At 56.9% G+C, this 22,996-nt stretch overlaps 1 protein-coding gene across 6 annotated transcripts in view; it reads left to right on the top strand.

Annotated features, from left to right (window-relative positions):
* The first annotated feature begins 467 nt into the window (after positions 1-467).
* CACNA2D2 (calcium voltage-gated channel auxiliary subunit alpha2delta 2) overlaps positions 468-22,996 on the top strand; it is a 141,788-nt gene continuing 119,259 nt past the window's right edge. For 5 of the 6 annotated variants that reach the window (XM_027120884.1, XM_027120886.1, XM_027120885.1 and 2 more), the window contains exon 1: positions 653-867. In XM_027120884.1, coding sequence (XP_026976685.1) covers positions 653-867 — 215 coding nt within the window. Of the gene's footprint in view, positions 868-22,996 lie in introns of all 6 variants that reach the window. The other variant, XM_027120887.1, reaches the window with a different exon arrangement.

Here is a 22,996-nt window from a genome sequence, read left to right as displayed (position 1 = left end):
CCAGAGAGGGCTCTTGAAGGTAGCTGGAGCCCCTGGTGGTATGAGTTCAGCTCCGTTGCCCTCTACAGTGGTCTCTGCTGAAGCCTGCCATTCTACCATTAAACCTGTGACTCCAGGCCTTAAGCCTGTTGAAGGTCGAGCCCCCAGCAGGGTCATTATGCGCCTGCCGGGGACTCTTCGCAGTCTGAGGCGTGGGGCAGGGCGCACATTGGAAATTCGGACTTGGCTGGGGCTCAAGACGCGCGTGCCCCGGCTCGGTTCGGCCACGCGGGCCAGCAGGGCCGGCTCAGGGAGGCGCGAGGGGCGCGCAGGCCGCGGTAGGCGCGTGGCCGCGACGGGGGCGCGCGGGGGCGGACCGGCCGGGGAATTGGGGAGGAGGGAGGGAGGGAGCGGGGAGGGCGGCGCCGGCAGGTTGGCGGCGGCCGCTATTTGAGCGCTAGTCCGGGACCCGGCGCTCAGAGCGCTTCGAGCTAGCGCGGCGGAGAGATCGAGCACGAAGCCCGCAGAGGTGCTGCGGCTCGGGCAGCCCCGGAGGCCCCGCGCGAAGAAGGCGGAGGAGGAGGAGAGGCGATTGCCGCCTGCCGCCCGCGCCCCCCCAACCCGCCGCCGCCGCCCCCACCCCTCCCCGCGGCGCCGCATCTTGAATGGAAACATGGCGGTGCCGGCTCGGACCTGCGGCGCCTCTCTGCCCGGCCCGGCGCGGACCGCGCTCAGCTGGCCCGGCCGCGGCTCGCGGCCCGGCCTCAGCGCCCGGCGGCCGGCGGCTCGGCCCCCGCGCCCGCTGTCGCTGCTACTGCCGCCGCTGCTGCTGCTCCCGCTGCTCGCCGCCCCCGGCGCCTCTGCCTACAGCTTTCCTCAGCAGCACACGTAAGTGGCCTCGGCCGGCCGCGGGACCCCGGCCGAGCCCAGAGCCCCCCTCCGTCCCCCAGCCCGCGCCCGGGCCGGGGCGCTGGGTCCCGCCGCCCGCCGCGACCGGGGGCGGCGGCCCCAAGCCCAGAGGGCGGGCAGCCGGGGTCCCGGCGCTTCTGGCTGCGTCGCGAAACTTCCCCGCGGTGCCCCTTCTCCATCCCATCCCCCAAACCGCACAGAGCGAGATCTCTGGGGGGTCCGAGCTTGCCAGCTGATTTCCTTGCCGCTGTCGGGTTGAGAGGGAAAACTGGGGTTGGGTGAGGGGGCGGCCAACGACCTCTGCCCGGCGGAGTCAGAGCCCAGCGTCTGCCTCCTGTCTCCTCCCGGGTAGGAACCTGGCGCTTTAGATCCAGAGGTGGGGGGCACCTCCACACTTGTTTTCATTGGCCTTTTCCTTCGAGGGGGAGGGCTGGAAGCAGAGGATGCGAGCACCTTACTGTTTGGCCAGTGCCACAGAAGAGGTCAGTGTCCCCTGTTCTTGCCCCCGCCACTAAACCTGGGGGAAGGGTCCCCTGGAGAGCCCAATTGGGAGATGAAGGTGCCGGGGTGGAGGCAGAAGGTGAATGGCAGGGAGGACCCCCACCTGCCCCTGCCAACAGGGTAATAGCATCTCTTGGCCCTGCCAGCTTCTGCTGGTTCTCCGTGGTCCTTCTGAGCCTTCTCTCCCTCCCCAGGAGCCTGGAAACTCGGGCTTCCTCCTCTGGGTGAGCTTGGCCAGATGCATCTGGGGCTGCAAATGGGTATTCAGTGCTTGTGGCCTTTAGGACAGCAGCTGTTTCTATGGGCACCATGACCCAGCCTTATGTCAGTGCCCAGACACCCCTGTGGCTTTGGGGCACGGTGACCACCTTGCTGTCTGTTATTTGTCTCTCGCTCTGAGGAGCCACCTGTCCCTGGACTCCTGCACCAGTGACCACACAGGGGTTTTGGGAAATGAGTAGCCGGGCTGCTAGTGGCCAAGAGGAAGGGTCTGTCCTCATGGAAAGGGAAAGGCTGGCTCTGCGTCATTAGACCAGTTCTGCCCAAGGGTAGGGGCCCCTGGTTCTGCCTACTCCAGCTTGTAGGTTCTCCCAGATGAGGAAAAATCAAACTCAGGAAAGGCACTGCCTGAGTCTCTCTCCGTCTTGTCATCTCTCTCCTCAAACAGCCTGGCTGTGCTCAGGCGGGTGATCAGTAGGCAAATTACAGGTGCTACACGGACGTGTCCTCTGTCAGCTGTCTGGATTTTTCGTGTGTGTATGTGGGGTGTGCCCAGGGGGAAGAGAATCCTGTGGAAGTTCAAGGCTTGTGGGTGCATTATTGTCTTTCATTTGCTGTGATGAAAATGGACTTAAGCCACAGTGTTTAAAAAGAGCAAAAGCATTATTTTTTTGTTGTTCTTTTTTCCTCAAAGTCAAGACACAGTTATTTTTTCCTCTTGCCGTTTCGTAGCTCCTTGAGTGAAGGTTTAAGTAGACGTCTCTTTTCACCTCTTCCCACCTTGCTCCCTCTCCTTGTAACCTGCGGTGGGTCAGATGGCTGCCGAGCCTGCATGTTACATTTGTGATACCCTGACCAGAGAGGACACCTGTCCCTCTGTCCCCAGCCAGAAGATGGGGAGGCGGGTGTGATGGCAGTGGCACATTTTCAGCTGGACGCTCTTCTCTTGTCGGTATAGTTGGAACTAATTTCAGGGTTTGGGACACATCTTGAAAACCATAATTAGAGAATGAGAGTGGGGGTGGGGTGGGGGCTGTACAGCTCCGAGGGTCCAGGGGGAGGTGACTAACGGTGCGACAACACGCAGGGCTGGCGGCGACAGCCAGCGCCCTTCAGCTGCCCTGGTCCCGCGGATGCAAACGCCCATTGATCCTTGGAGGCAGGAAGGGGGAGGAATTGAGTGGGGGTCCCTCCCCCACGTTCCCCTGCATGACCATGCTTAGTTGGAGTTGGGACTTCTGTTGAGCTGACCTGAAAGGCTGAGGCTGCTGCCCTGGGGCTGTTCGGGGCCAGTGGCCTCCCTGAACTCTCCTGGGTTAGCATGGCCAGGCTAGGAAGGGACTTTGATACAGGTACAGGTGGCTTTCTGAGGTGGGCAGTGGGACCCTCAGCTTCACGGCACTAGGGTGACGACCCCTTAGTGGAGAGGGCCCTTGATGGGAAAGTCATTTCCTCCTTAGTGTCTGGCAGTGCGACAGGGCCCAGCTTTGCAAGCTGCTGGGTTTTAAGCAAGTGTGGGTTTAGGGTCCGGTGGCCGTTATTTCTGTAATCGCTTTGGCAACATGGCTGTCTGCCCACCAGGCAAAGCAGACCCTTTGCCACCTCCTCCAGGTGTGGAGGAGGGCAGAGGAGTTACTGCTGGAGGGAGGACAGACCTTTGGTTTGGGGGCTGTGCCCTCTCACCCCACCTGGACCTGGATCAGGTTTTCAAACAAGGGAAGGCCACGTGTGCACAGGCGCATGCGTGTGCATATGTGCACTCATGTGTCTGGGGTGAGGTAGGGGGAGACGGAGTCAGAGCACACACTCTCCGTTTTACCTGCTTCCTCCTGTTTCCTGTTTGCTGCTGGCTGAGGGGCAGCCCTCACTGCTTTGCCTCTCCTTGTGCCTTTTCCTTTTCTGTCAGCCGCCTTTTCCAATTCTGTCAGTTGCCTTCCCCCTCCCTGCCCCCTTCTTTGGTCTCTCATCTCTTCTCCCATCCCCCTCCCCCCACTTCCTTGCCCATCCGTCTCATCTCTCTGTGTCCACTCTGCCCTGCCCACCTCTTCTGTCATCTTTATTGCACCTCTGTCCCCTGTTCTCCAGCATTCCTGGGTTTCTCTGTCCCCTCTGTGGGGTCCTGCTGAGGTGCCTGGGTAGCTGCACCCTCTTAGCCCCACTCTTCCCCAGTGATGGTGCTGGCCAGTACCTCCCTTCCTCTGGGAGTGGGTAGGTGGGTGGGTGGGGAGCAGAAAGGAGCCCGAGGGGTCTGGGCCCCCAGCAGATTAATGACAGCCAGAGTACGTGCGCCTTTTCCTGAGTGTCCACGACAGGGCATGCGTCACTATAGCTATGGTTAATGGTGGGTGACGTGTGTCTGTCTGGGCCTCCAAGCCCACGTCTTCACCTCCCTGTAGCTCTCCGTGTTAGAGGGAGGCAACATCACGCATCTGGGTCCCCCATTTCCCCAACAACCTGCCAACAGCTTTTGCAGGAAGGAGGAGGAGGCTGAGGCTTTACGGCCGGCTGCTGCTACAACTGGCTCACATCTCTCCTAGCGTTGAGGATGGGGGCTGGCGGACCCTTGTCTGCTTTCCCCCTGCAGGACCCACCTTTACTGGGCCAACTATGTCAAGCTAGCCCCTGAGAAGGGAGTAGCCTGTTTTAAGACGAGCCCCCTCATAGTGTGCGGGTGAGTCTCCCTCCAGATTCTTTGTCACACTGGTGTCTCCGGGGAGAGACTGACTCACAAGTGGAGTGAGCACTTCTGCCCTCAGTGCCTCCTTCTCCCCTATGCCTGTTTGCAGGTTGTCCCTGCCAGCTCCTGGGAGGAGGCAGTTTGGGGACATGGTGGGTGTCAGGTGTGGGCCCTGCAGGCTCAAGCTTTGGTCTCCAGAGCTGACCCTCCCCATTGGGATGACCTTGCCTCTGTTTCCCCAAATAAGATAATAGAATCTGCTTAAGAGGCTGGTGGTGAGAATTAGTGGGAGAGGGTGTCACCTCAGGTGAGCAGGGAGGGTTCCATGGGTGGGAGTCATGGCAGCTATCGATAACATTAACAACCCCTGATGCTACAGCCTGATGGGCCCCCATCCACCAATCTCTTCACATTCCTCCCATGGACTGAGCGCCTTCCTATCCCTCTGCTTTGCTTACGCTGTCCCCTCATCACTGCGTGCTTTTCTCAGGGGTTTAGATCCTTCCTTCAGGGTCTCATACCCACACCTTCCAGAGGCCTCTGGGTTGTGCCACTAGCTCAGGCTGTACCCACCCGCAGGGATATCGGCTCCGTGAGGACGAGCACTGGGCCACCTCCCTCCCCAATTCCCTGAAGCCCTGCTTGACTATGGTGGGGGATGTCACCAGGCTAATGGTGACCTCCCCTCACTGAGCTCAGGCCAGGCCCCTTGTCCACATTACGCCCTCAGACCCCATGGTCATGCCCATCCCATAGATGGGGAGACTGAGACTCAGAAAGATGAAGGGACCTGCCCAAAGCCCCACAGCTACCAGGGGCAGGGCAGGGAGAGGACTAATCTGTCAGACACTTAGCTGTCCTGCCAGGGGGCTGGGCACATCTGGGTAGGGGACCAAGAAGTTGGGGTAGGAACTCAAAGCCTGGGTGTTTGGAAGAAAATGAAGAGGCTTAAGACATGTGAGGGACGCCTAGGCTCCCAACTGTAACCTTTCCTGCTCTGTCCCTTTGCCTTCTTCTGGGTCTCAGGCAACCCTGAGGAGGCCTTTCTTGGCCCATGGCCACCCTGCCAGCCCAGTGCTCATAGGCCCTGTGCCTACCTCCACCCCCCTCCCACGTGTACACAGGCGATCATGGAGCCCCCCAGTCCAGGTTTTCCCCCTTTCAGAGGCTTCGAGTCATGTGCCGGGCATGCCTGCCGTGCAGGGGTGGGCAAGAGGGACTTCATCTTGAGACTCTGAGATGCCATCTCTCCCTCCAGATTCCAGTAGGATTCCAGAGAGAGAGGCCAGGGGCGTGGGGGTGGAGGCTGTTCAGGAAACCTGAGGCCGGGTGCTCTAGTCCCGTGGCAGGTTTTTCAAGCCCGAGGGGATTTCAGAGGGCTTGGACCTTATAGGTGCTGGGGTTTTCATGTTGTGTGGACAAGAGCGGTCTGGGGGGCTGGGGAACCAGGGTTCTATTTGCTAGGAAACTATACGGGGGCAGCTGGGTGTTTGGGAGTCAAAGCAGGCCGGCATGTGGCGTGTGCCCTGCCTTGGAGGGTGGTGCTGTCTCTGTGTGGGGCGTGGTCTCTTTTCCTCCCCCCACCCAGTTCCAACCTCGCTGGCTTCCAGATTCAATATCTGCCTCGGGAACAAGTGACTTCTGTCCTTACGTGAGGGCTCAGGGCCTCAGGCCTGGGGAGGGAGACCAAGGCCTAGGGTGCTCTAAAGGCAAGTGTAGGGGGCTTTCCCACCCCTGGCTGCATCCCTTCAGCCAACTGGGGAGCTTCTCTTAGTGTCAGGTTGTTGTTTTTTTCCTGGTGCCTACTGTCTAAACAAGGAGCTACAGAATCAATATTCGTATTCCCAGAGAGAGGTGTATGTGTGGTTTCTGCTTTTTTTTCTTTCACTTCCTCTCTTGTCCTGTATAACCTGAAGAGCCTTCTGAGCTGCCTGTGGCTAAGAGTTGCGGGGGAGTTGGCGGTGCAAGTGACCATGCGGATTGATATGCCCATGTGGGGCTTGCAAGGGACTCAGGGATGCTGTCACTTAGGTCCACATAGGCAGGAGCTGGGGCAGCACTCAGCCAAGCCCTGCCCTGCCACTGTGGGACTCAGGCCGTTGGTTTGGTGTCCCTGGCCCTGGTCCTGCTCATGGACCACCTAGTTCCCCTCCCACCTCACCTGGGCCCCCTCCTTCTGGGGCTAGTCCAGCCTGCTGGACCCCTGGCCACTGCTGGTTCTGATGACTGAGCCTGTGAGGGATCTGGCCTTACAGAGCAGAAAACCCTGTCTAGCTGGGATTACATGGTGGGAAATCTTCACATGGGAGACCTGAGCGTCCCCACCTTGGGTTGGCCTGGCTCTGGAGGGCCTCTGTCAAAGGCAGTCCCAACCCAGTCCTTTCAGCTGATAGCTTGCATGGTGGTGACCTTGGACAGTCTCCTCTACTCTCTGGGCCTCAGTTTCCTCTCTTCCATTACCTTGTGACTCTGACATTGCAGTCGCCTAAGAAGACAGGTCCAAGATCTTCCTGCTCCTCTCCACACTTTGCTCTAGCTGTGAGGTGAGACCTGACCCTAGCCCAGCTGAGCCCCATCTCCCCCAGTGTGAGGAGCCTGCACCTCCCATACTGGCCTCTGGACACACCTTGGGTGTCTCAAAGCTGCTTCTCAGAGTGACCCACTTTGAGCTCTGATCAGCCTAATTGTTTAGCAGAGAGGGAGGGGCACGGGAAGTCTTTCCTGCTGATTATTAAGCATCTCTCCCTACCTTGGAAGTGACTCATTAAACAAAGGGGAAAGGAGTGGGTAAAAAGGGGGAGAAGTCACCCCCTCTGCCCCTCTTTCCCGCTTCCCTTAGACCCTGGGCCCCTTGTTCCCGCCTTGGTGCCTTCCTTCCCTGCTGGACAAACCTTTCTGAATGAGTCCCCTGTTGACACACACTGAGACTCTGCCACACCTCTCACCAGCTGTGTGACCTTGGGAACTTCCTCAGCCTCTCTGGGTCTTGGGGCCTCATCTGTAAAACAGGGTTCCCTTGATCACACTGCCTCGCTGGGTTGGGGTGTGAAAGGTCATGAGGGATGAATGACAAGGGCGTGTGGATTCTGACTGGATCTATGAGGGTTCTCAGTCCAGCTGGGCCCGTACTCTGAGTGCCAGGCACCTGTCCCATTGCCCATAGCGCCTGCCACCCAGCCAGGCCCTACAGGATCCTGAGACTCCATTGTGGTTTCTGGGTCCTTCCTCCTGTGCTTGGTCCTTGCCTTGGCCTGTGTGCACATGTAAGCTTGTGTGTGGAAGTGTCTATATGTCTGTGCTCTTATATGTGTTTGTGCACATGTGTTGGATATGTTCACGTTGTGTGCACACTTGTGAGTGTCCATTTGTATATGAAGATGTGCTTATGTGAGTGCATGTAAATGTGTGTGCCTGTGTGTGTGAGTGTGCTTCATGTATATGTGCAGGTTGTGTGTACATGCCTGCGCATGTGTATACACAGGTGTTGGTATGTGCATGTGTGTGTGCCTATGAATGCGAATGTGGGTGTGTGCTTGTGCGTGGGTGTGCATATGTATGTGTGGGCATATGTACGGTTTATCTCTGCACCCAGAATGTGCTCCCAGTGCTCACCTTCTGAGCCCCCCTTTGAAGTTAATGCCAGGGCTCAGCTGGGCAAATGTTGGCAGTGGGAAATAAAGCCACCTGTTTGTTAGGACCAGTGTTTCACAAACTTTTATGTCAAGAACAGCCTGAGTTAAGGCTGAGCTGGGAAGTTTGATCATCTACCAACTGGCTCGATGACTGTCTGCAAGGGAAACACACAGAGGCTGCATCCTTGTAATTCAAATTTTTGCAAATAGAATGGTATTTAGATATGCCAGAGGACTTGGGACTCTGCGAAGCTTGGTGAGTCCTTTGTGAAACAAAGCATCTTTGCTAACAGCCCTTCCGATGTGGAATCTGGAAACCCTTGCTGTGTGACCTTGGCCTGGCAGTTTTTCTCTCTTGGAGTGTGTGCTTCTCACTTGCACACTCAAGGGTGGGAGACTGGCATCCCTTGAAGCATCTGCTGTAGGTTTGGGGTTCTTGCTCCTAGCAAGACATTTGTACAGTCAGCTGCAGGCATAATTTGGGTATAAAAGCTTCAGCTTGATGATGCCCTCATGTTCCTCTATTTGGGATGCCTCCAGCAAAGCTCTTCCTTTCAAGGATGAATTTTTGCCTACTGGGTCTTCATAAACAAGGCTGTCTGAGTGCCCTGTGCTGGGTGCTGGCCCTTGGCTCTGTGGGCCCTGAGCTGATGGGTTCTGATGTCTGAGAGCTTTCCCGGCATTCTCAGGGCCTGTGTGTTGTCAGTGTTAGGATGGCCCAGCATCCTAGGTATCTCGGGAGGGGACTTCTGCAAAGGGCTTGGGCACCTACAGGGCTTGTGAGAGTCCCTATGGGGGCAGGGAGCCCGAGTGCGACCATCTCCTTGGGCAATAATGGGCCTTGCCTGGGTCCCTGATTTGGGAAGGAATATCCCAGCCACAGAAGCCCCTGGGGACCTAGATACCTCCGTTGTACAGACAGGGAAATTGATGTCTGAGTGGCGGGAAGGAGCCTTCAGGCCCCACATTTCTGCTGGCTACATACATTCTGCGGGCAGGGCCCAGTCCCCCACCCAGGGCTCAGTACAGGCTGCTCAAAGGATGCTCCCCGATCAGCCGTCTTTGCACTATGATGTACAACTGATTATCTTAAATAAAAACATTTTTGCCATGAGATGCGGGAGTGATTTGAGGCCTCCTTTGGCAAACCCTGCAGAGCAAGGTGCCTGTGGTGTGGGCCCCCAGCTTCTGGTGTTTCTTTGGGGCAGACCTTGGTGCCCTTTGCCGTTTTAGAGTCAGTGAGGCTTTCAGGGTACCCATGGAAAGGACATTTTTGTCGCCGGGTGGACACGAATGGGTTGGAATGTTCCTCAGATGGGTAGAGGCCCCTGCTCTGCTGCGAGTTTCCAGCCTGACATGGCTGACGTGGCATTTTAGCCTTGATAACTTCTCTGCTCAGCCTATGTTCTCCTCCCTCTGGCGCTGCCTGAAATGCTACATTTGAAGCCTTAAAGGTCAGGCCTGGTGCTGCTGCCGGTTCCAACAAACAAACAACAAAACAACCCACCTCAGCCCTGCCCCCACAACTTCATTTATTAGAAAAGAGAAATGAGCTGGCAGAACAGGCCTCTGCACTGAGGGTTCTCACAGACGGACGTTTCTCCTTTCTCCCTGTGAGCTGAGGCTAAGGTGGGCATGGTGAGAACCTAGGCGTCTTCCCTTCCTTTCCCGGACCTGCCAGGCATGCTGCAGTATCTCTCATTGAGGGCAAGCTATGACCTTGCACCCCAGAAGCCTGCCATGGGCAGAGCCCCACTTCTCACCTGGCATTTGACGGCCCTCCTGGGCTGACTCTGGTCTCTGGCCACTAGCTCTGTGACTAGACTCCAGCCAGGCCAAGCCACTTGCAAGTCCTGGTAGGAGCTCTGACCTCTCCACCTTCTGGCTGTTTCCCTATACCAGGCTGGCCTGCTCAGCCTGAGTACTGGGCCAAGAAGCCCTCTAGATCATTGCCCTCCTCTGGCTCCCTACCCCTTGTGGGCCTCTCCTATCACCCTGTGCCTCTCCCCCAGCTCTGTGCCCAGTTCGTAGAGGCCTTTCCAGGAGTAGGCATTGAGCTGACTACTGATCCTTCAAAAACTGAGTCCAAGGAATGGCTGCAAGGAAAAGAGGCTGCTTCTGTGCACCCCTTGGAAATCCCAGCACATTAATTTTTTTCATCATGGTTAGGCCCTCTGGCAGGGAGCTCAGAGGTGGGTACGTATAGGCTGTCATTGAGGACCAAGCCTTCACCTGCACTCTGCCTGGCTGGCCTTACTTTTGGTGTGGCTGGCTGTCCTTGACTGACGTCCTTCATGGCAACAAGATGGCTGCCACAGCTCCAGGCATCATATGTACCAGACATTAGGAGTAAAAGAGGAGATGTGTCCTCTGGGTTCCTCTTAAAAGGAGGCTAGGAAACCTCACCCAGAAGCCCCTAGCCAATTTCCCCTCACACCTCATTGGCTAGCACTGGGTCACATGTCTACTCTAAACCAATCACTGGCAATCAGGAAGGTGCATTGTGATTGGCTCAGGCTAATGAGGATTTACCCTTGAGCTAAGGATGGGGTCACCTTGGGACTGGAGGTGGGAGAGATTCTTGCAGACTTGGGTTTTGTTAGCGAGAAGAGGGGGAGTGATGGAGAATGAGGAGGCAGGATGTGCTTCAGGGTCAGACAAGAGGCCTGACAAGAGGAAGAAGGTGGGAGGGAAAGGAAAGGGAGAGTGTCCATATTCAAGGAAACATTTGTAAAGGAAGTAATTTTAACTACATCATCAATCACTGTGATCTGAGCCTCGGGTGCTATATTTCACATATGCTGTCCAAAGAGATCAGTCCATTTTTATTCCCATTTCACAGATAAGAAAAATTGAGGTTCAGCAGGGCTAAGTGATGCTGAAATCACACAGATGGTGAGTGGTGAAGGCAGGATTCACACCCCAGTGCTTGGGTTTGAGCATTCAGCCACTGCTGTACATAGCCCTTCTGCAGCTCACCTCCTCCAGAGAGGCTCCTGACCGCAGGACCCTCAGGGTACCCAACCCTCCTATATTCTTCCATCACATCTGTCCCTCTACCCTTCTTGTCTCAATTTCTTACTACTCCACTCTAGCCCTGGCCCGTCTCCAGCTTACTGTGGGAGTCTGGGCAAGCCACCTGCTCTCCTCCTCCAGCCTCAGTGTCTTCATCATACCCAGGACCCTCTAGAGTGATGGATTCTTCTGCAGCTGATGACGATGCTCCTCTGTCACCCCATCTGCATAGCTGCCATCTCTGTCCTGCCCTGTAAGCTGGTGCTATGGAGACCATGGCCAAGGGGGCTGCTTCTGATAGGCATGGTGGTGGGCACAGGAGGGGATCTCTGCCCTCAGGACCGGCAGCACCGGGGCAGCAGCCATCTCCGTCCATGGGGGCTTAACAAGCACCTATTATGAACTGAGAGTTGAGTAAGCAGGGGAGAGGTTGGGTGGGCTGCAAAGGGCCCTGCCAGTCCCAAGCAGGACCCTGCCTATGGTCTGGCTGACCTCTGCCTGTCCCTTAGTGCTTGACTGGGAGTCACTGTTCCCTGAAGCCTCCCCTGACTTCCCTATGTGGGACAGGGGCTTCCTAGGCCCCCTGAAGTCACTCCTATTCTTGTGTTGCAGTAGACCTGCTGCCTCCCCTTCCAGACTGTGTGCCTGGAGGGTGGGCAGGGGTCACGACCACCTGTCCTTGGCTTGAGCTCTAGGTTAGCGCACACCAAGTGCTAAAAAAATGTTTGCTGAACAGAGAGTCAGCACAGGTGTGTACAGGCCAAGCTGGTTACGTCTCTGAAAGCTGGAACAGCTTTTACATGTTCTGGGACAGGGTCCCACACGGCCCTGGCTTTGCTGGTGCGACAGAACAAAGGCCACCCCACACACCTTCCTGCGGCTCTCTTACAAGGGATGCCCCAGCCAAGAGGCTGCCTCCAAGGGCTGCTCGGGGGAGAGAGATGAAGGTGGGGTCCAGGGCCCCATGGGCTGTGTTATTTAATTTTGTGGGGCAGGGCCTGGGCATCAGGATATTTCCAGAGCCACTCAGGTGAGCCAAGGTGGAAAGCCAAGGCCATAGAGGATAGGAAGGTGAACATAGGACCCCTCCCCCTGCGCTGCTCTGCCAGCAAGGAGAACTGAGGCTTCCAGAGAAAGGGGGTGGGGACCAGTGTACTGGTTCTGGGGAGTATTCTGGCCATTGTACCTGTTGGGGGGCAGCTGTTCATAGATGCCTGTACATGTGGCCAGTGGCCAGAGTCTGCAGCCTGTTCCAGGGAGATCGCCAGGCTTCCTCAGCCGGCTGCCCTACTCCTTCCCAACTGCCCCTCTATGTTGACACTTGCTTCTGCCTCATCCACACTGCTGATTGCTCCATGGCCCTCCCATGTTTCAGGACCCGCCTCCTGACGGCCCCTGCCCCGCCTGAGTCTCCTCTCCAAACCTTAGCTGTGTGCCAGGGCTGCTCTCGGGGAGCTCACAGTCCATGGGAGAGATCGTCAGCAAGGAAGAAATGGAAGTGAGGCCAAATAAATAATAACCACACATGACTGGTGCTCTAGGCAGCATCCAAGTGGTGATGAGACACAGCCCCTACTCCAGACTGAATTCTGACAGGCCCTCTCAGGGTCCCCAGCTCTTCCTAAGGCCTTGGGCCTCCCCTGGTCAGGGCTGTGGGGGCCCGGGGAGAGCATCAGGACCCATCTTCCTCTGAGAGTAAGCCGCTGACAGGGGAACAAGGATAAGGGGCAGGGGTGGGGTGGGGGAGAGGCTTGCCTACATGGATCCAGCCCCAGTTCCCGAAGCTCCAGTCAGGCCCCATCCCTCTCCTGCTGACGTGCTCCCTGAGGCTGCTGCACCCCTGCACAGTGCCTCCTAGCACCTGGGGTACCTTGGGCTGCCCACAGCCCATGACTGGGGCCCCACCTGCCTGATGCCCTGCAGCCCCACATTCACCGGCACAGAGTGGCTGGGGAGGGGTGGTGGGGAACAATCCCAGAGGACATTAAGCCGAGTGATTTACATGGTTCCCGAGCCAGCGCTGGGGGAAATATATTTCACAGGTGGCTTCCAGACCGGTGGCGTATGGAGGAGGCCATGACTCTAAAATGGAGAAGGGTGGGGACATCACGGGGCCGTCTAGAGGGACCCAGAGCCGTGGGCTTTGGTGGCCTCACTGCGCCGTCCGCCTGCTGCTTGCTAGAAAGCATGGTCCAGGGTACGGGGGTTGAGGAGGGGAGGAGCTGGAGCCCCATATGTGACCATGAGTCATTTTGTCCCTCAGTTTTCTAACCTTTACAATGGGATCATAGGGCTTCCCTGATGGCACAGTGGTTAAGAATCCGCCTGCCAATGCAGGGGACACGGGTTCGATCCCTGGTCTGGGAAGATCCCACATGCTGCGGAGCAGCTAAGCCTGTGCGCCACAACTACTGAGCCTGCGCTCTAGGGCCCATAAGCCACAACTACTGAGTCCGCGTGCCACAACTACTGAAGCCTGCACTCCTAGAGCCCCTGCTCCGCAACAAGAGAAGCCACCGCAATGAGAAGCCCATGCACTGCAATGAAGAGTAGGCCCCGTACACAGCAACAAAGACCCAATGCAGCCAAACATAAATAAATAAAATTAAATAAAAGTTTAAAAAAAAAGGACTCTAAAATGGATCATATTTCCTGTATTTTATGATTGTGAACGTAGAACAAATCAAATGCCAGGGCAAGGGTGGCCCGCAGGTCAGTGCGAGGGGGACGCATGGCTGTGGGACAGCCCATGGATTTGGTCCTACCTGAGGCTCCCACTCAGTTCATCCTCTTCCAGTCAGTGCCTCCCCCACTGTGGGCACATTTGTTCCCTCCACAGGCACTCACCACAACCTGCCATTCATTCATTCTCTCCACACTCATGAGCATCTGCCATGTGCCAGGCACTGACGGGACAGGCAGACAACAGTCTGGGGAGGTGATATAGACAGAGGATATGTTATGTTGGAAGGTGACAGATGCCATGGAGAAGGGACAGGATGAATTTGGGGGAGGGTTTAACTAGAGGAGGCAGGTCAGAGTGAGCCTCACTAAAACATTTGAGCAAAACCTGGAAGGAGGGGAGAGTGGGAGCCACATGGGTATCTGGGAGAAGAGTGTTCCAAGCAGAGGAACGGCCAACACAAAGGCCCTGAGGTGGGAAGTGGTTAGAGCAGGAGAAAAAGGGGAGAGTGGGAGGAGAGGAGGGCAGAGGGCAGCTAGGACCAGGACAGCCTGGGCCATTAAATTAGCATGACTTTGGGGCTTCCCTGGTGGCGCAGTGGTTGAGAGTCCGCCTGCCGATGCAGGGGACGCGGGTTCGTGCCCTGGGCCAGGAAGATCCCACATGCCGCGGAGCGGCTGGGCCCGTGCATGAGCCGTGGCCGCCGAGCCTGCGCATCCGGAGCCTGTTCTCCGCAACGGGAGAGGCCACAACAGTGAGAGGCCCGCGTACTGCAAAAAAAAAAAAAAAAAAAAAATTAGCATGACTTTGAAGTGGGGGCCCCCGGGGAGAGGTGTGAACAGAGGAGCACCAGGGTGATGGCCGTGATGGTGGTGAGACCTGCTGATGGTCTGGGTGTGAGAAAGGGAAAGGGGTCTCAGGAGACCCCAGGGGTTTGGCTTGAGCATCTGAAAGGACAGAGTTTTCACCAGGTAAGCTGGAGGAGGCTGGGGAAGAGTCAGTCCAGGGGACCATCAGGTACTGGACACATTGAATTTGAGATGCAGACTAGGGCATCCAAGTGGAGATTTGTCAGAGCTAGATGTTTGCCTCTGGAGAGGGCCAGGTGGAGCTGTGCCTTCCCAGGCTGGGTGCCGAGGACTGAGCAGAGAGCCCTGCTCTTTGAACCCTTAGTTTACCAGCCACTGACTGCGCCCGCTCTCCTCATCTCCCCAGTGTCAGAAGCTCACTGTCCTTCACCATCCGTCACATGGAGGCACTCACCATGTCCTTGAGGATGGAGCGCTGCAGGCCTCAGTGTGGGAGCAGCCTGCTTATGCCCATAGTCAGTCTGAGGGTGTTCATAGGGCATCACCGTGCGCACAGCTCACTGCTGAGCCTTCCTTGCACGTGCTGTACCCTCTGTCTGAACTGCCCTGCTGCTCTGCAGTGCCACCTTTACCTGGCCAGACCCCTAGGCTGGGTCAGGCCCCTTGCCGTGCATCCCACCCCCGCAAGGCTCGCCGGACTCCTCCTCCCTCCACTTACTGAGTCTGGATCAGATCAGCTGTCTGCTCTGGTTGAATTCCAAGCTTCCGAGGGCAGGCTTGCATCTGCCCTGCTCACCACTGTGTCCCTTGGAGACACGGTGCCTAGCTTGGAGCCTGCCTCAGTAACTATATGAATGAATGAATGAATGGGGAGTGAGGGAGCTAGTAGGGAATCTATAGAAGGCTGGCAACATCTGCAGAGTATTTTGTCTGTGATAGCCCTACTAGGTTTGGCCAACCTGTTACTCGTCAAGCCATCTCTCAGAACAACACAGGCTCACCAGGCAGTGGCTCCTTTTGTTCTGGCCACCAACCTGGGACTTCTCAGAAGGGGTGGGGCCGCTGGGGTGGCACCTGAAGGCCCCTCCTCATTGCAGCTCACAGAGGGGATTTGCATTGCTAAAGGATTCACCATAGAGCATGGAGAGTCAAGGTGGTCCGAGTACTCACATTTGGTTTACATGCAGCTTGGCTTGCGCCGAGAAGCCCGGAGCTAACTAGTGAGGAGCAAATCCCAGAGGAAGTGGGCATCTCCCCTCCCTACCCCACCCCCCGTCATGGGAGGGGTTTGAGGGAGCTTGGGCTCTGCACTGCTGAGACAACATTCCTACAGCAGGGTAGCTCTGGTGGGGTAAAAGGAAGGACTCTGACTGCACCCAGCTTTGGCTTGCATGGGGAGGCAGTGAGGGCCCTGATTTGGAGTAGATCCCTTTGCAAAGCTGGAAAAGGTCATAAATGAGGGGTGGCCCTTACCTGCACCCTATTTCCTGAATCTTGGCCATTGAAGTCCTCTTTGGGATTAAGGAAGCCTAATTGCCTAGGGGACAGAACCTGGGCTCTGGAGCCATCCTTTACTGGGTTCAAATTCTGGTTGAGCACAGACTGGCTGTGTGGCCTTGAGTGCATTGCTTCACCGCGTAGGCCTCCGTCTTCATCCATGAAGTGGGCCTGAATCAGTTAGCACCTAGCCATGGGTGCTGTGTGACTTCAGTGGCCTCACACACACAGCACCCAGCACAGAACGGGTACTCTGAATCATCTGTTCCTTTCCTTGGTGCTCTGCTACCTGCTGAAGTTAGAAGCCCTTTCCCTGCCCTGCCCTCCAGCCTCTCTCCCACTGCAGAGGGGGTTGGACAGGGCAGGTACCAGTCTGGTGATGGGAGGATATTCAGGGAAATCTATCCCCAAGCATTTCCAGAAGACTCTTCTTTGCCATCCTGCAAGCTAAGTTTTGCAGGAAGCTTGATGATGGGACTGGACTGCAGCTCCAACCTAAGGCAAGGGTTGGTAAAGTGGAGTAAGGACTGTGGATTTGGGGGAAGGGGTGGAGAGAAATCCTGGAAGACTTTCCGGCAGAGGTGACTTGGCCAGGTAGCGGGGGACAAGGCCAGAGAACAAAGCTTGCCCTGATGGGTTGAGTTCTTTTCTGGTCTTTGCTTCACCTCTCCTCTGCACCCAGTGTGTCCTCTGGGACACTGCCAGCTTCCCTGGGGGATCTCTACCCTGAGGAGAAATAGAAGATCCCTAGAGAGGTTTCTGTCCTCCTCACAGCAGGAGGCCATGTCGAGGACGCACATGGAGGACGGCTATTTGTGGCTCAGAGAGGATTTGACTCATGCTGGGGAGTGGGGAGGATGTACAGGAGGGGAGGTGGGGATGTGTGAATCATAGAATCTGGCTGGAGTGGTTGGTGACACATGGACAGGGCCTATCTTGCCACCTCCAATCAGGTTTCAGTTACTGGCGTGGGGCAAGAACAGGCAGCTGGAACCCCTGGGTTCCTCCTTGACTCTCCTGGTGACCTCCACAGGTGCCTCAACCCTGCTGTGCACCTCCTGAGACCAGGCTTGGGTGTGGCTCTCCCATCACAGCACCTGGCTGGGCACAGGGGCTGTGTCAACATATCTACCCCTGCCTCCAAGAGCCAGCCTCACTGAACCTCAGTTTACAAGTTTGTTAAATGGGCCTAGGCAGGGGTTACTTTTGCATTGTACCTGACTACCTGGGGAACATGCTGGGGAGAGAAGGAGGCTCTGCAGACCCCAAATGTTAATGATCTGTGTCAGTGACTGAGGCAGGTGGTTCCAGGCCTGGGGAGCAGATGGTGGATCCTGGGCAGAGTGACTGACTGTTCCATACCCTGTGTCCCTGGCCTGGACTTTCTGCTTTTCTCTGGGGATGCCTTAACTAGTTCCTGAACTCCTCTTGCTCATTGCTAAGTCCCAGGTCTAGATTGCTGGAAAATTCACAAACAATGACACCTGGGTGTTGGTACCTTGGGAACCCATGGTCCTCGGCCCCCTGGGGAGTGGAGGTAGATGATTCTGCTCTCCCTGCAGTTTGAAAACCACCAACTCCGTCAGTCCACAGATGGAAAACCGAGGCACAGAGAGGGGAGTCTGCACTGAACCAGAATCCCAGTGTCCAGAATCCCAGATGGGGCAGGGTGGGTAGAGGTACTGGGCTATCTGAGATCGGGACAGGGTGAAAGGGATGGGGGGAGGACAGCCTGGGTCTGGGCCATTCCGTGCCTGCACTTTCCTTGCTTCCGGGAAGAAGTGGCTGCTCCAGCACCCGGCCCTCCTGGGAGAGCCATGAATTATGCACGGAAGCCACAGGCCTGGGCAGGCCCATCATAAATGAGCTTTAATAATTCATACGGAGAGGAGCCGGGGAAAGTGGCTGTCCCTGGGGCAGCCACTGCACTTCTAGCCCCTCCACAGGCTGCCACTGCACACCCACCTGCCTGCTCCTGTGGCCGGCAGCATGCAGGCTGGGCAGGACGGCGGGGAGATCAGGCCCCTCTGGGGAGGTGCGCGTGCTCAGCCAAGTGCCTGTTCCTCCAGGCTGGAGAGCAGGAGCCTCCTCCCTCAGGGCTCACAGCCCAGGAGGGCGGTAACCCCAGGAGGGCACCTGAGATCAGTTGCTGCTGGGAGGGTACAACTTAAAATGGGGGGCAAGGTGGACTTCACTGAAGGAGGTGAGAGGGGAGCCCTGAGGACTTCTGAGGAGAGACTGATCCAGGCATAGGGAACAGCATGTACAAAGGCTGTGCAGGGAGTGCAGGAGTGTATTCAAGCCACAACGAGGAGGCCAGTGTGGCCTGAGGAGCGAGGTCAAGGAGGCCATTGAGAGTATGGCCGCTGGACGGGCTTTGTCTTTCTTCTAATGTCATGGAGCTGTGGCCTGGTGTTGAGAGAGGAGGGACACTGTTCTAACAGGGGGCTCTGGCTGCCTGTGGAGGTAAACAGCCCGGGGGAGGGGGTGCAAGGACAGAAGCTGAAGACCAGTGAACTGGTGACTGCACTTGTCCTGGAGAGAGATGATGGCGGCCCAGGCCAGGCTGGGGGCCAGGGAGGTGGAGGGCAGTGGGCAGACTGTGAAGGTGGAGCCAACATGACTTGCTGAGAGATTGGATGTGGGTGCGAGAGAAAGCAGGTTGCAGGTCACCCTGAGGCTTCGGGCCTGAACCAAGGAGCTGGCATCAGCTGAGCCAGGGGAGGCAGGGGGTACAGAGAAAAGGGAGGAGGAGATCCAGAGGGAGGTCCGTGTCTGGGTTTAGGACACATTCAGTTTGAGAGACCCATTAGGCATCCAAGTGGACATGCCGTGCCGCAGCTGGGCATTTAAGACTGGTGTCTGAAGAGAGGTGTGTATCATCCTGACTGGTGTTCATTAGCTGTGTGACCTTGGGCACATCACTCAATTGCTGTGTGCCTCAGTTTTCCCTCTGAGGACTGGGGATGATCTGACTGCTGTGAAGATAATTAAGGCAGTGCACTGAGAGCCCTGGCCTCACTGGTGCAGACCCAGTGAGGCAGGCAGGAAGGCCCCAGTCAGACCCCTTGGGAAACAAATCCCCACGTGGCCTGTGGAGGCCCCAGGCCACCCCTCCTTGAGCAGAGAGGGAAGCTGAGACCTGGAGAGTCCAAACCACAGAGCTGGGTGTGGACCACAGAGCAGGACCTGGTACACGGCAGGGGCTGGAGGAGATTCGGCCCCAGGGCCCATCCCCACCCTAGCCAAGCCCTCCAGCCTGGGTCTGGGCCACAGTCAGTCCCCTGCTCTCCTGCAGAACGGTGTTTTCCTTCCTGCTGCACACCTCCTTTGTCTCCCCAGCTCCCTGGTGCCTTCTCTAGCCCCTCTCCTGGTTCTCCTGGGACTGCTGGGCAGAACTCATTCCCGTGGAAGCTGGAGCAGTGCCCCTTATGGGCTTCTCCTGCTGCTGGAAACCCCAGACCAGGCCTGGTGAGGAGGGTCCTGCTGAGGGACTGCTCAGGAACCTTGTGGCTCTGGGTGTGGCAGTCTTGACACAGTACTGTGTTGCTGCAGTTCACTTTCTAGGTGAGTTACCTGAGGCCCAAACAGGGGAAAGGATGTTACCAAGGTCACACAGCTAACCATGGCAGAAACAGAAATCAGGCTCAGGTGGGCCTTCCATGCTGTCCTCCTCATCTCCCCTGGGAAACCTCCTTCCCCTTCTCAGCTTGCATGTCCCTGGCTTGCCCCAGTCCTTGTGTGTGCTTCCCTGACTGCTGGTGCCCCTGTGGGCCCTCAGTCCTGCACTGATGGTGGGGAGTGAGGCAGAGTGCTGTGTGCGCCTGGGACACTCTCCATCCCTCTCTGGGCCAAATGGACTGCCCAGCTCCCCAGCCCTGAGCTGCTCCCTTGTTCCAGGCCTTGTCCCCTCCCCCCATCAGGCTACTGGGAGTAAATACTGGGCTGGACCTGGCGCCCTAATTAAAGTGGATGACTGTTCACTGTTAGTCTAAGCGGGGAGGCACAGGCTCGCTGCCTCCCAGCCGAGAGCCCACTGGAAGGGAAGGGTTCCCCCCCCCCGCCCCCGACAAAGAAAGGGAAGGGACAGCCCCATAATTAATAACCTCATTAACGAGCAGTATTTGGGCAGGGTCCCAAGACACACATAGTCGAGGCCGATGGATTTGGACTAATTTGAGCTTCAGCAGCACCAGCCCCTCCCCAGCACCAGGGGATCTCTGAGGATCCCTTGTGATAAGTGGGCTACCTTCGTCCTTGTGTGCATGGGTTGGGTGGGGGTGGGGTGGGGACGATGCTCCTGGGGGCCCCGTGTTACACTAGGAGCCCCTTAAGCAGAATCACAAATCCACTGACGGTGAGCCTGTCCCTTTGAGTCCTGCGTCTCAGTTTCCCTGCTTGTAAAGTGGTGGATGGCTAACTGGGGAGCTTATTCCACGTGAATTGGCTGAGCCAGCATGCTCCCCTCTCCCCAGGCCTCTGTGCATCCCCCACCCCACTGTGGTTTGTGCAGTGCCAGGTCAGTGCTGACTGGTCTCCGTGCCTCTAGGCACTCTGATCTCAATGGTCTGGAGTGGCTTGGCCCACTTGGCCTCTGCAGAGTGAATGACCTTGGCTGGACTTGCCCTCTCTTCTTGGGAGGTTGTGATCAAATCAAGGTTGGGGGCCCTACCCTGGGCTTTGAGTCCTGAAAGATGTTGAGGCCAAGAGTCTTCTCTCCTGAGCAGACAAGGACGAAGGATGCTCTGGTCATCGGAGGCCCTACCTTTCCCAAGGAGTCTCCCCTGTGTCGGGGTCTCGTAGGTAGTGTAGGGAGTGCTGCAGCCCACCTAGAGGCCCCAGTCCAAGGAGGAGGTACAGCCATCCCACGCTTAATGAGCTGCAGGTCTGAGGAAGGGGACAGGATTGAGGGGAGAGCGGCCCCGCCGCTCAGATGGGTCTGTGTGTGCATGAGTGTGTGGGGCAGTCATCCCTTCCATGAGGCAGTGGTTTCCACCTGCTTCTGTTTGGGGTCCTAGGAGGTAGACAAGTGGTGAGCTTTATCTCCATTTTCCAGACGGGAAAACTGAGGCCTAAGAGGGCTCATCTGGTCTAAGGTCACGGAAGAGCCAGGGCTGAATCTGGGCACTCAGTCTAGGTAGAGAGGGATATCCACAGAGTGGTCGGGGAGGACTCCTCGGGGGAGGTGGCTCTGGAGGTACCACGATCCTGGGGTGCAGCCTTGAGCTTCCTGCTGTTTGCAGCAGGACTGTGGCCTGGGGAGGGGTTGGCCATGTCCCAAGCCCTGCTTCAGCAGGGGCCACGACTGCTCTCTGAGCTTTGCGTGGCCTCTCCAGGCTGGAATGGGGAGTGGCCCTCTTGCCCATCCACCAGTAATCCCCTGAGACGGGGTGAACCTGACACCCAGGCCCTCTAGACCAGCTCTCTTGGGCTCTCTTCATGTCTGTGTCTCTCTGTCTCTCCGTCTTTCTCTTACCCCCGCCTCCTGCTCTATCTTTCTTTCCCCTTCAGAAGACTGCTAGGGCACCAAGGTGGGAGGTGGCAGGCCAGCTGAAATATGATCAGAATAATTAAATAGCATTTTATTTGAAATCATTGCCTCCCCCAGAGTTGAAAGAATAATTGGCCAGTCCGTCACAAGGGAAGCAGGAGACCCGTGGGCCCCCACCATTGCCAAGTTTGGCTCATAGTACCCTTGGCAGCAAGTGGCCTCCCCTTTGACTGCTCCCCTGCACCCTTCACCTGCCCTAGCCTAGCCTGCCCTGCCCTCCACTCCTCCCACCTCACCTGTTGTTCTACCCTCGGCATCTCCCCCTCTACGATGACTGCCTTGATTGAGCTGAGGGGAGAGCTGCAGACTGCTCTTAGGCCCCCAGTCTGCCTGGCAGAGGAAGTCTGTAGCAAGGCTTTGATGGCAAGGAAAACGCCTCCTTGGGAGTGGTGAGAAGGCCTGCAGAGGTAGGTGGGGGTCCAGAGATCCTCGCCCCTACTGGGCCTTAGCCTCTCCTGGCCCTTCCCCTGTCTGCTCTTGAACAAAGCCCTCCCCCTTCCCTCTCGTCCCTCTGCAGGGTCCAGCCGCCCACACCTACCCTTGCCCTCTGAGGGTGAACGTGCAGTGTCACCTGTCTCTGTTTTTTTGATTTAATTATAGATGAGTTTTCTGCATAATTTATTCCAAAAGCCTGGATTATACTGTACAATTAAATCATTCTGATCAACAACTTCACGTATAAAATTAACAACTGGCAACAGTTTAAACTATGCTGTTGCATCTGTATACAGGCTCTTTCCCTCTTCTCTTCCCTCCCCTCCCCTCCCCTCCCCTCTCCTCCCCTCCCTTCCCCTCCCTTCCTCCCCTCTCCCATCTTCCCTGCCTCTTCCTCCCTGTCTGGGGGAGCCTGTGTATCTGGCCTCGGAGCTGGAGGCCTTCACTGCTCTTGTAGCTTGACCTGGGGCCTCCCCAGCCTTCTAGTGGGAGTCTTGATAGTTCTGTCTGCTAAAGGGGGTCCTCAGCTCCAGCTCCTCGCTCCACATATGGGTGATTTTGCTCCCTTGCCTAATGATGACACCTCCTCTTCCCTCACGTACTCCTCTTGGTTCTGAAACATGCCCTGGAGACTAAAAGACCTGGAGTCCCACAGCAGCTGGTGTCATCTTCCTTCTGGGCTGCCCTCAACCCTCTAGCCCTGGGACACACACATCTTTGCCCTGTGCCTGCTCCCGGCCTCTCTCAGCCTGGGGAGCAGGGGGTTACAGAGAGCCATTAGGGAAACCCTTTCCACATTTCCCTCCCTCTGTGCTCACTCCCCCCAGCAGGCATTCAGGGAAGATTTTCTGAGCACTGGGAAGCGAGGAAGGGCTGGATTTGATGAGCTTCTAGCCCTCAGGGGACTGCCCAATAATAATACTGCCCATCAAGGTTCCATGTGGATTTGGCCCTGAAAAGTATTCAGCCAGTCATTATCTTCCCTGTTTATAGACCGGAAAGCTGAGGTTCTGAGGGGCAAGAACTCTCCGAGGTCACACAGCTGACAGAGGCAGCCTCTCCCTTAGGCTTCCCAGAGGCTGCATTGTC

The sequence above is a fragment of the Aethalodelphis obliquidens genome, unplaced genomic scaffold, assembly GCF_003676395.1.
Source record: "Aethalodelphis obliquidens isolate GAN/ISIS:26980383/991018 unplaced genomic scaffold, ASM367639v1 scaffold22, whole genome shotgun sequence".
Classification (NCBI taxonomy): Eukaryota; Metazoa; Chordata; class Mammalia; order Artiodactyla; family Delphinidae; genus Aethalodelphis; species Aethalodelphis obliquidens.
This window is presented reverse-complemented; position numbering and strand designations above follow the sequence as displayed.